This window comes from Ursus americanus, chromosome 21, assembly GCF_024610735.1.
Source record: "Ursus americanus isolate L20-20 chromosome 21, mUrsAme1.1.p, whole genome shotgun sequence".
Lineage (NCBI taxonomy): Eukaryota > Metazoa > Chordata > Mammalia > Carnivora > Ursidae > Ursus > Ursus americanus.
Window position 1 is genome coordinate 43,498,395 of NC_142147.1, and position 12,170 is coordinate 43,510,564.

At 52.7% G+C, this 12,170-nt stretch overlaps 1 protein-coding gene across 6 annotated transcripts in view; it reads left to right on the plus strand.

Annotated features, from left to right (window-relative positions):
- Positions 1 to 12,170, plus strand: part of SIPA1L3 (signal induced proliferation associated 1 like 3) — a 225,285-nt gene that overhangs the window by 140,975 nt on the left and 72,140 nt on the right. For all 6 annotated transcript variants that reach the window (XM_045786053.2, XM_045786088.2, XM_087870714.1 and 3 more), the window contains exons 5-8: positions 1,558 to 1,746; positions 2,598 to 2,772; positions 5,817 to 5,920; positions 8,596 to 8,753. In XM_045786053.2, the coding sequence (XP_045642009.2) occupies positions 1,558 to 1,746; positions 2,598 to 2,772; positions 5,817 to 5,920; positions 8,596 to 8,753 (626 nt within the window). The remainder of the gene's footprint in view (positions 1 to 1,557; positions 1,747 to 2,597; positions 2,773 to 5,816; positions 5,921 to 8,595; positions 8,754 to 12,170) is intronic.

The following is a 12,170-nucleotide window of genomic DNA, read 5'->3' on the forward strand; positions in this document are numbered from 1 at the left end:
AAATTAAAAACCTTCAAAGAAAAAAATCATGAGTTTTGGAAAAGTCAGGGCTGCATTGGAATCCTGGTTCTGTCACTTAATTATGGTGGCCTTAGAGAAGACACCTAACCTCTCATTGCTTCAGTTTTCTTTTTTTTTTTAAGGTTTTATTTATTTATCTCTTGAAAGAAAGCGTGTGTGTACATGCGTGCACAGAGGTGGGGCAGAGGGAGAGAATTTCCAGCAGACTCCCTGCGGAGTGTGGAACCCAGTTCGGGGCTTGATCCCATGACCCAGAGATCATGATCTGAGCTAAAATCAGTAGTCAGGCACTCAACCGACTGAGCCACCCAGGTGTCCCAGAGCTGCAGTTTTCTTATCTGTAAAATGGAGATGACAAAACCTCCCCTGAACAAACCTATACATTTAGTTAGATAATTACTCTTGTACCTGGAATATAACATAGTCAGTTGCACCTTCACAAATGTGACTTTGTTATAAAGGTGTATCAGTTAGAAACTGCTTTGTCTGTAAATCTGAAAAATCTGACTAACCATAGCTAAAACAAATAGAGGGTTGTTTTAATTCTCTAATGAGAGTTCTGGAGGTAGGCAACTGCAGAGATTAACTTCTCCATGGTTTTCTTGTCTCTTTCCTCGTGATCACGAGATGGCTGCCACAGCCCCAAACCTCTTATCCTCACACCAATGTCCTCAACAAGAAGAAATAGGCAGGTGGAAAGGCTTTCCTCTAACTAAAGGAAGCACATGTGCCCAGAAGTCCTTCCCAAGCTGAATTCCCCTCACGTGTCATTACCTGGAGCTAGTCATGTGGCCAGCTATAGGAAAAACTTGGAAAGCACCATCTGGGAAAGGGCAATGAGATGGCCGTGATTGGCTTGACTCAAGGTTTTCAAGCCTGGCTACGCATCAGAATCACCTGAGTGATTGAAAAGACTGTGTGTGTGCGTGCACACGTGCATTAAGTATCCACCTATATAAATCTGAATGCATACATGCACGTGTGCATACATCCCTGGGCCCCACCTCAGACGAACCATGTTATCACGATAACATGTGCACATACTGTAACAAAGCCAGAGTGCTCATTGGGTACTCTCCTTATGGAGCCTGTCTTATTCATTATACTTCTTACTAACCTGACATAATCTGCTCCCCATTTAAATGCCAGTTGGGTGTGGGCAGGGGTCTTTGTTTCGTTCACTGCACCCAGAACAGGGCTGTACTTCGGGGGCACTCAGTTGGTATTTGTTGACGGACAAAGGTGTGCTCCATCCTTTGTCTCAAAATCTTAACCAGCTTAGTCCTCTCAGCACCCTTCAGGACTGTGATGCCATCACTATACTCATTTCATGAAAGAGAAGCTGAGGCCCAGAGATTTGAAGGTGGCTGCTCGAGATCACACAGAGGAAGCAGCAAGTTCAAATCCTGGTCCAAACCCAGGGCTGGCCCTGGGCCCCAAGCTTCTGACCATCGCACACTTTGCTCTGAGAACAGGATGCTGTTCCCTTCCTGGGTCCTGAGAGCTTCCTGACCTGACCTTCCCTTCCTCAAACAGCTCATCACCCTGCGGGGCTCTATCCTGGAGGACGCCACCCCCACCGCCACGAAGCATGGGACAGGGCGGGGCCTCCCCCTGAAGGACGCCCTGGAGTACGTCATCCCCGAGCTCAACATCCACTGCCTGCGGCTGGCTCTCAACACTCCCAAGGTGACCGAGCAGCTGCTGAAGCTCGACGAGCAAGGGGTGAGCTGGGGGCCAGAGGGGGGGCCACTGCAACCCCATCCTGGTACCTCTTTCTGTCTTGGTCTTTTTTTTTTCTTCTTCTTTTTTCAGAATAGAGACCCACCTAAGCTACTTTAAGTAAAAGGAGGGATCTATTATCAAATTCCAAGGGTGCCAAGAGCAGGGATGTGACAGGGCCTCAGGAGAAAAATGATCTGAGGATGAGACAGCCACTGGGCGTGCGTGTGTGTGTTCGTGTGTTCCCTCCCCCTCTCTGCACACTGGCTTCCTCTGCTCTGTCCCCCCACAGTTCTTAGAGTGTCTATGAGAATGACAGCTACCTGCAGACCCCAGTTGGCTGACTCTCAGTCCCGGGAGAGCCTCTGACTGGCCCACGCTTAAGTCAGCTGTCTGTCCACGGTCCAGTCACCAGTGACCAGGGGAATGAGCGAGACACAGATCAAACATGGTGATTGTAGGCCCACCCCCTGAAAACAGTGTTGACTGTACTGAGCCCCGAGCCCATGAGAATTTCCTTTTGCAGAATCTTAGCCAGTTCCAGGCCACCTACTGTGGCCAGCCAGCCAAGGCCACGGTGTCTTACTCTTGGGAGAGTGGCACGGCCCTCTACAGAGAGAACAGGAGCTGGCTGCACGGACACCTTGTTGTGCTTCTCTGGAATGGGAAGGAGGGAGAGGGACAATGGGGACATGCCCCCGTGCCTTTCTCCTTCCTCTCTGGCTGCGGCGCTGAATGGCTGTGGGACCCCAGCAGCTCCCTGGATGCCATGCCTGAGAAAGCCCCTTTGTTCCGCTCCTTCTGACATCCCCGCTCGCGGGGCCCGCTTCACAGAGCTGCTCTCGCCTCTGCAGCTGTGCCGGAAGCACAAAGTGGGCATCCTCTACTGCAAGGCTGGCCAGAGCTCCGAGGAGGAGATGTACAACAACGAGGAGGCCGGCCCCGCCTTCGAGGAGTTCCTCTCCCTGATCGGGGAGAAGGTCTGCCTGAAGGGCTTCACCAAGTATGCCGCCCAGCTGGATGTCAAGAGTAAGTGACGAGGTGGCCTCACATTGAGAGGGGGCGGTTAGATCACGGGGGGCCACCACCGCATGCCCACCCCGGGGGCAAAGTCACAGGGCCCGGTGGTACCTGGGTAAGGACGCAGGGCAGTGGGAGCTCTCAGCCTCCACTGACGGGGACGTGGATAGTGTGACCACTCTGGAAAACAGTAGGGCATATTCTAGTAAAGTTTGTAGATACAGCACCTCCAGGGGTCAGCAGTCACGCTCCCAGATGCATCCTCTGAGAACTCACGCACACGTGCGCTGGGAGATGAGGATTCATGACCCAAGGGGCCCAGCGCGCACGGGCAGAATTGTGTTTCGTACAGCACAGTGCTGTGTGACAGTGACAGCAATGACAGGAGTCGCAGGCGTCATCCTGGACAAGGGCGGCATGCTTGTCGGTGAGCATGGACAGTGACCTCACAAGAGCGGGTACTGAGTGATGCCTTTTACACAACTGTTATTTTTAAAGCACACTCAACAGTGTATGGTCTCAGGGGGTTACTCTTGCACAGTAGAACTCTAAAGACAAGCGAGGCAGTGATGGACACGACGACGTTCAGGGTGGTGGCCGCCTCCAGGGAGAGGGTGGATATAATAGAAAATGTACGTTATCATGGAGAATTGGTGGTGGTCGGCTTCCTATAAGGCAGATGCAAGAGACAACATGTTCCTTCCAGCGTTTCCATGCATCCATATGCACGTATGTACATAGTATGTGTACATAGGACGAATAGGATGGAAGTATTTCATGGCAGTTTGGGGGGATGGAAGAGCGATGTTGTGGACTCACATCACAGCTCCCTGGGGAGAGGCCTGACTGCCCAGCGTCCTTAGAGGGGCGCCTTTGCCGGGTTAGTTGCTCTGGCGGAGTCGGAAAGCCCTGTGATGGGGCCCTGGCCTGATCACCGGCTCTTCTCCTCACCTTGCTGGCTTCGGCTTCCTCATGGGGAAGACGGAGGCCCAGGTGAGGAAACCAAGTTGGGCACGATGACTGGAGCCTTCGCTGGGGCCTGCGTCTGTCCTGCGTCCATCGAAGGAGGCAGTGGGAGGAATAAGATCATTGTGCCATCGCTGGTTTAGGGATCCTGGACCGGTGGCTTTGCCTCCTTCTGCCTCAGCTTCCTCATCTGTCCAGTGAGGCTGATGGTGGCACTTACCTCAGGAGCACAGTGGTGAAGCTACCAGACCCAGCCCTCACCCCGTGCGGGACCCTGGGCCTGCCCGGCCTCCCCGAGCTGCCGCATCCACTCCACACCCGGCGCCCAGGAAGCCAGTGGCAAGCGTGAGCGCTAGGACTGTGGTTCTGTTGCTCCTTCCTTCAGGTGATTCCTTCACCGCTGAAGGGCCGGTGCCCTAAGAAAAAGGAACAGACTTGTTATCCCCCTTCTCAGACAGATGCCTGCTCCTGGGGCTCAGCGTCCTGCCCAACGTGGCGGCCGTCCTCTTGCCCCCCTTCCCTGACTTGCTCTGAGGATCAGACGCCAGCGCAGCACCTTACAGAGACTCCTAACGCAGGCGCCAGCTGCTGCCAGTGTCCCCAGCTACCAGATAAGGATGCCCTGGGCTTGCAGCCCCCTAAAGGTCACCTGGCCCCGGACCTGGCTCTAGCACTGGCTAGTGGTTGCTTCAGTGCCCTCACCGGTCCCAGCTTCTCCCCACAATGTAAGGCCACTCTCGGGCTGTTCTACCACTGTCTCGCCAGCACCTGTGGTTAACTAAAGCTTGGTGGCCCTGAATGCCTGAAAGGGCCAACGAATGGGCCTCCTGGGGTGAACGTGACACCCTGGAGATCCTGGCAGCATAGTTCGTGGGTTTGCTCCTTTGTTCAACAAAAACCTCCCAGCCTTTCTCCCTGGGCAGGAAGGAGCCATTCAAGATGAGAGGAACATGCATGGGGAACCTGATCTTAGGTCCGAGTGGGGAAGGGGCCCTGGAGAACATGGCCTGTGGCCTGAGAGGGGTGAGATGGACTATAAGAGGCAAAGAGGGAGCAGGAAAAGCATTCCAGGAGAAAGGAACAGCACATGCAAAAGCCGTGAGGTCTAAAGGCTGTCGTGCAGGGAATTAATGTGGAGGATGGAGTGAGGAAGGCAGGCAGGACCCACTTTGCAGGGCCCTCAGGACACAAGTTTAGGGATGTGGATGCTTCCTATGAGGAATGTGAAACCCTTAAGAGCAGCACCGAGTACTGTTAAGAAAACACTGTGGAGTCAGCCTGAGTTCCAGTCCAGACTCCACTGTGCCTTGCAGTGTGACCTCAGGCAAGTCATTCCCTCCCTGTGCTTCCGTTCCCCCTCGGAAACCTGGAGCCAATAATCAGATGTGCTCCCTGGTCACAACCCCCTCCCATTGGGGGCAACTAGTATCCTGACTCTCATGACTGTCATTCATAGTTTTGCTACCTATAGATGCATCTCTGAATGTAACTTGTTTGGCTTTGTTTTGAACATAATGTGAATGGAATCCTACAGTATGTGCTCCTTTTGTGTCTGGCATCTTTCATTCAGCATTATATATGTGGATTCACCCATGTGGTGACTACGGCTCATTTCAAGGCTTTGTATTTTTCCACAGTTTGAGGATACCAGTTTGTTTATTCATCTGTCTGACTGACATTCGAAGGCACTCGTTACCTATACCGCAGGGCACGTGTATGCGATTTCTCTAGGTTATGATCCTAGGAGACGAAGTGCTGGGCCGTCAGTTAAGCCGATCTTCAGGCTTAATCACTAGCTATTACTAAGAAGTTTTCCAAAGTGGTTGTACCAATTTACACGCCTAACAAGCCACAGAAGGGGATCCGGTGGCTCTATATCCCCACCTGCCCCTGCTACAGTCAGACTTTGAAATTTTTACCAACGTGTTGGGTGTGTAACAGGTTTCCTTTTTACCTAAATTTATTTAATTTTAAAGAGTGGAGTTAAGTGCAAACATCAAGCTGAAAATGAATGCAGATGGCCTGTGGGACGTGGCACAAACCCAGAGGTTGGAGAAACGTGGTGCTAACTGGTGTTTCTGTTGCAGCTGACTCCACGGGCACCCACTCCCTCTACACGACATACCAGGACTACGAGATCATGTTCCATGTCTCCACCCTGCTCCCTTACACCCCCAACAACAGGCAGCAGGTCAGTGGGGCCCAGGGCGGGGGGGCCCCACATGATTTCCAGTGGATGCACAACTGAACTCCAACTCACTCTCCCTCCCTGTGGCTGGTAGCTGGCTGCCTGGCGGGCATTGGCTCTCCTGCTACCATCCCGTGCAGCAGATGGGGGCCTATGGCCTTGGAGACCCTCCACACCACGGTCCTGTCACCTAGGGGATGGAGGCTAGGTCATGTGTCGTTTGATACCAGTGTTTTTCTAGCTGTTCCTTGGCCACCCTGCTATCATCTAGCTACCCAACTCAACAGTCTGTTGTGTCATCAGGGGTCCTGTGAAAAAGAAGAGTGAATCAGTAAACATTATTTCGACCAGAAGTAACAAAAACACAAACCAAACTGGCATAAGCAAAAAATGAGTCTTACTGTGTGGTGTAACTCTCAAGTGCCAGGATAGGGTTGACTTTAGGTATGGCTGGATCCAGGGGCTCAACAATGTTAGGAATCCTTTTCATTTCTCCCTTCTGCTTTTCTTCATCGTGGCCTTCTTCACAGGTCTTCCCAAGTAGTGGCAAAGATGCCCTCTGCTCACATCCCACCAGCAGAGCCACCCCAGGGAGAGAGAGCTGTGCCTCCCTGGCGTCCCAGAAACATTTCAGGCCTGACTCTTGTTGACCATTCACTTGCCAGTCCCTGGGCCTGGGGCGGGGATGGAACTAGCTGACTGGCCAAGCCTGAAGCACGTGTCCACCCCTAGGGAGGGAAAATGGGGTCAGCTCAATGTGAAACGTTGACAGGGATCAGGGAGGTGCTTTCCCAAAAGGGATGGACATGGCTGCCAGAAGAAGGAAGAGGTACTAGGTGGGCAAGAGCAGCTAACGCCCACTTCATGAGGCTCCTCTCCTAGACATGCCATCCAGATGCTGTCCTGAGACAACTCTTCCTAGTTTCTAAAGAACAGAAACCCCACAGACCTGTGGTTTAGGAAATGCCTTTTTTTTTCCATTGGTACAGATGACATTGTAGATTTTATAGACCAAAAATGGTCAGATCGGAGTGATCTCATAAGGTTAACCTGGTAACGTTCTGTAAGAGCGTTGGTCTCAGAGTTAGCCCTGAGTTTGAGTTCTTTCTTTGCCACTTCTTAGCTGTGTGATCCTGCCTCTCCGAACCTTGGGTCCCTCCTCTGTAAAATGGGCAGAATGATAGCACCCATGTCTTGGGAAAGGTCCCTGCATGAGGCAGAGCCTAACATCCAGGAGGGGCGTAGGAAGCAGTCCCTCATGCTGGGTATTTGGTAGGTGGGGAAAGCTTGGCTTGCAGAGTCAAGCAGAAGTGGATTCAAATCCTGGCTTTTTCTCCCCATGACTGAAACTGAAGGCAAGTCACTTAACCACTGGGAGCCTCAGTGTTCTTATCAGTAAAAGGGTAGGATGAGTTCATGCCTCACAGGATTGTTGTGATAAGATGAGCTGGCCTCTTGGAGACCCAGTGGTGAGATGCCTCGCCCGGGGCTGGCCACAGCAAATGGGTACTTTACCTAGCAATGTCACCGGTTTAAAGCACACATAGAGAATAGTTCCGTAGTGCGAGTTGTGCCACTCAGTGTAAGTGTGTCTGGATTCCACATTCTGGGCCATTTCGTGTCAAGCTACACGGGACGCCCATCTGTGGACCTCACGTTTCCATCGTGGATTCCTGACCATGGCAGTCCCGCAAAGGCTCAACTCGTGTAAATAGGAACACTGTAATGTCAGCAATTAAGTAAAACACCGTCAATACGTCATCACCTATAAAGGTAACAGTCTCTTTGTTAGAGACTTTGAGAAACAGAGAGGACTGGGCTCCCGTGGGCCAGTCCGAAGCCACAGCTGCCCCAACCCTCCCAACCCTAGTATCCGGGGCAGGGGCGGTGGTGGCCTGGGATCGGCCCTGCCGGCGGTGTCCCGCGTGCCACAGTGGGCTGTTAGCCAGGCCCAGAGCAAGTCAGCGTCTGCCAGCCCATGTCTACCTACAGTAGATGTTTATTGAGCACCTACTGTGTGCTGACTCTGCTGTCAGCACTAAGCACACAGCAGTAGGCAACGAACAAAACAGACAAGTGTCAGTGGGAAGGAGCAGACAAGAAACAAAAGGAAGAGGGAAAAGCCACCATGTGCTCAGTGTCAGTAACTGTTGAGTGAGGCAGCAGGAGAGTAGAGATAGGGGCTGTCACAGGGACCCAGCAGTCAACAAAGGCCTCTGTGGGAGGGAGGTGTTAGAGCAAAGACCTGAAGGAGGGAGCCCCGTGGGTCCCTGTGGGAGGAATGTTCCAGGCAGGGGGAACAGCCATGGCAGAGGCCTTGAGGAGGAAGTGTTTCTGGTGCAATTGAGGAGCAGCAGGAAGCCAGTGTGGTGGGAACAGAGTGAGCGAGGGGGAGCGTGGGAGGAGATACCAGAGAAGTGGGAGGGGGGCAGATGGTGTTGGGGGCCCCCTGGGCCATGTGGGGACTCTTCTACCCTGAGTGAGGCGGAGCCACCAGAGGGCTCTGAGCAGGGAGAGACATGATCCAACCCAGGTCCATGGCTCCCTCTGGCTGCCTGTGGGGACCAGACCGGGGAGGAGTGAGAACCACGAGGTGGTGGGGACGCTGCTGTGAGGGTCCTGGCAGGGCCTTCAAGCCAACCTGTAACGCCCTCCTCTCCCCCATTTCCATTTACCAGCTACTAAGAAAGAGGCACATAGGAAACGACATTGTGACGATCATCTTCCAGGAGCCAGGGGCGCTGCCTTTCACCCCCAAGAACATCCGCTCACACTTTCAGCACGTCTTCATCATCATCCGAGCTCACAACCCCTGCACTGATAATGTCTGCTACAGGTACGCACCCCCGCACGGGCTCCAGGGAGCAGCCCGGGGATGGCCCCCCAGCCCTGCCCCCTCCCCTGCACCCATAGGAAGTCACAGCAGTGGATTTCCATCCCCGGGCAGCATGCAGAGAGACAGCCAGCAGTTGGCCGCCTGTGTGTGCTTCACGTCCCCACTCCCCACATGTCCTCACATCCCCACACCTTCTAGAGAGCGATCCTCAGTCAAAAAGGGGTATGGCACCCCAGTTTTGATAAGGAGACCATTAGGGATTCATATTTGCCTGGAATCTTTCGGATGCAAGTGACAAGAACCCCTCCTCGATCTGGCTTAAGACAGGCATTTGTATATATTGGCTCTCCGAAATGACAGGTTCAGGCGTAGCTCGACCTTCTCCTCTTTCCTGTACGCTGCTTCATTTGCTGGCAGATCGAAGCTTAACATCCTCCCAGCTGCAGATCCAGCCAAAAGAGAGCTTCACTTCCCGGGAAAAGAAGCTCCAGAATTGAGGCTCGCTGACCTGCTTGGGGGGTGAGGAGCCCATCGTAGAGCAAAGCCATCGCCGTACCCGGGCGGGGCGGGCACAGGGGCTGAGACACAGGAGTGATGGCCCAAAGGAAAATCAGAAGATGGAAGGATGGGGGCAGGGCAGACACCCACGCACACACGCGCCACTCTGGATATGGAACTGAGGTTTCGTTCACAGATCAGCAGGCAGCACAGGCCTCAGACCCATTCGGCATCCTCCCCAAGGGCCGGCTCTCACCCCGGGGAGCGGCCAGCAGCCAGAGGCCAAGCGAAAAGCTCTCTGGGTGTGGGGTGAGGATAGAACTATAGTCCTTGGACGCCACCTGACCGATGACCATGTGCCAAGGGCGCACATGTTCCTGGAGTAGCACTGCAGACTCTGGGGAACTCGCTATTTTCCATTTTTTTGAAAACGGTTTGAAATTCAAAAGATATAAAAAGTAAAGCAAAGTCACAGTCCCCCTCCCACCCCTGCCCCCACCCACTCGCCCTGTTAGCAGTTTCTTGTGCATCCGACTGTTTCATACATATGCAGGCAACTACTTCTAAGTATTCGTTTTCCCCTTGTTAATACACGCGGTGCGCGTCACACACACCATCCTGCAGCCTTTGTTGTTCTGCTCACTGATCCTTAAGATCTCTCCAAACCAGTACATAAAGTGCTTTTTCAAATTCCTTAGGACCGCGTGACTTGCCATCGTGTGGATGCACGAGAATCTTCCCCCTTCGATGGGCATGTGGGTTGTTTCTTGTCACCCACTGTCCACTCCGTCCTGCATGAATAATCTTGTTTCTGCTCTCATTGCACATGCGTCCAAGTAGACAGCTAGGAAAATTCCTAAAAACAGGGCTACGGAGTCAAAGGATATGTGCAGTAGGTGCACTGGTGGTCCTGGCGGATTTGCCAGAACCTACTATTTTCTTCTGTTGGTGAGGTGAAGGAGAGACGGGAGGAGGGTTCCACCACCGTGCAGTGAGTGCGGTTAGGAGGGCCGTGCTGAATGTGCTGCCCGGGTGGCTGCCAGGAGCCAGCACACTGCACGGCAGGGCCTCCAGGCGTCAGCAGGCCCGAGGCCCCCTCTCTCCTTGCTCGTTTTGTTCCTGGGACATGGAGCAGTAGCCACACTCGCATGATGTCCCACGTTCCTCGGGAGCTGGAAGTTAGCCGTGGTGAGGGAAGATGGAGTTGTTCACATACACACACAACCCAGAGGAGAAGGCCACCTTCTCCCAGCGCATCAGAGGCAAGGCTTGAGCTGGGGATGTGGGGTGAGCCCTTCCCCTTCCCCCGTTCCCCTCTCCTGCCTGGGCTGTCACAGCAACCCACGGCCGACCCCCCCACCTGTCCAGGCCAGCCTTTCCATGGCCTCCAGGATGCTGGCTTTTTTCTGATTTACAAACCCTGGTTTTTTTGTTCTGTGTTGTTTTGTTTTGTTTTAAAGATTTATTTATTTATTTGAGAGAGGGAAAGAGCACACGCCCCACGTGAGCAGGGGGAGGGACAGAGGGAGAGGGAGAGAGAGAGTCTCAAGCAGATTCCCAGTGGAGTGCAGAGCCCATTGCAGGGCTCGGTCTCACAACCTGAGATCATGACCTGAGCCAAAATCAAGACTCGGCCACTCAGCAGACTGTACCCCCCAGGCATCCCTAAACCCTTTGTTTTTTTACAGTTTAATTTAAAATATTTTTATTATGCAATATTTTAAACATTCTGAAAAGCACAGAAAATAATATAACAGACACCCATGTGCCCACCATCAGATTTAACAGATGTTAACATTTTGCCATATTTGCTTCAGCTCTCTTTTCTTTATTTTTAAAGAAAGAAAATGTTAAAGACACAACCAAAGCTGCCCGCCCTCCGTCCCCGTAGGCAGCTGATCCCCGAGAGACCACACCCTGCCCCCACCCTTGTACCCCCATCATGTCCCCAAACACATTTCCATCACAGCACCCATCATGCTATAAAAACGACTTCTTGGCATGGCCCTAGCCTCCCTTGAAGGTAACCCCATGTCACATCCCCCTCTGTGTATCTGTCATGGCACGGGGCCTGCCATCTAGTGGGCCCTAAAGACATTTTTGCTGGCCAGACAGATGCCTGGCCCAAACATCATAGGCCCTGAGGAAATATTTGTTTAAGGAATAACTGAGTATTCTGGAAATACTTCCGTCTCCTGGTTGTGTAGCGAGGTGCCATCCTTTCTGGTTCCAAGTGTGCTGTTTCTGAGGGGCACACCGGCGTCCCTGCAGCCTGTGTGCTGTGAAAACCCAGTCCCGCCTGTTGGGACATAAGGGACCAGCTGTTCTGCTTGTCCAGAAACCTTCAGCACCTTGTAATTTCATGATTCTTAAAATCATGAATCAGGATTATGGGAAATCCCAAAGTCTGTCATTCTAAGCAGCGAGGTGCTGACTGGAGAAGTTGCAAAGCTGTTCACATCTGTACAGTACAGTGTGGACACACTGTGATTTAGAAAGACTGGCCAAGTTATCTCATCCCTCCCCCAGGCTGTAGGCAAGGCCTTACCCACATGGCTTTGCACAGAAGAAAACCTGCCTGGTTTGTGTGGCCTTCGAAGAACCTCACCCGTGGGAAATGCCTTTTTCTGTCAAACCTACAGAAAACCTCCTGTGCATTGGTAGAAATCTGTTTCTTCTTGGTCTGTTCAAGTCATTATTTTTTTTTAAAGATTTTATTTGAGAAAGAGCACAAACGGGGAGCAGCAGAGGGAGAGGGAGAGGGAGAAGCAGGCTCCCCGCTGAGCAAGGAGCCAGATGTGGAACTTGATCCCAGGACCCTGGGATCATGACCTGAGCCAAAGGCAGACGCTTAACCAACTGAGCCGCCCAGGTGGCCCTAAGTCAGTATTTTAATCAGTAGTGAACACCTGTGCTGGT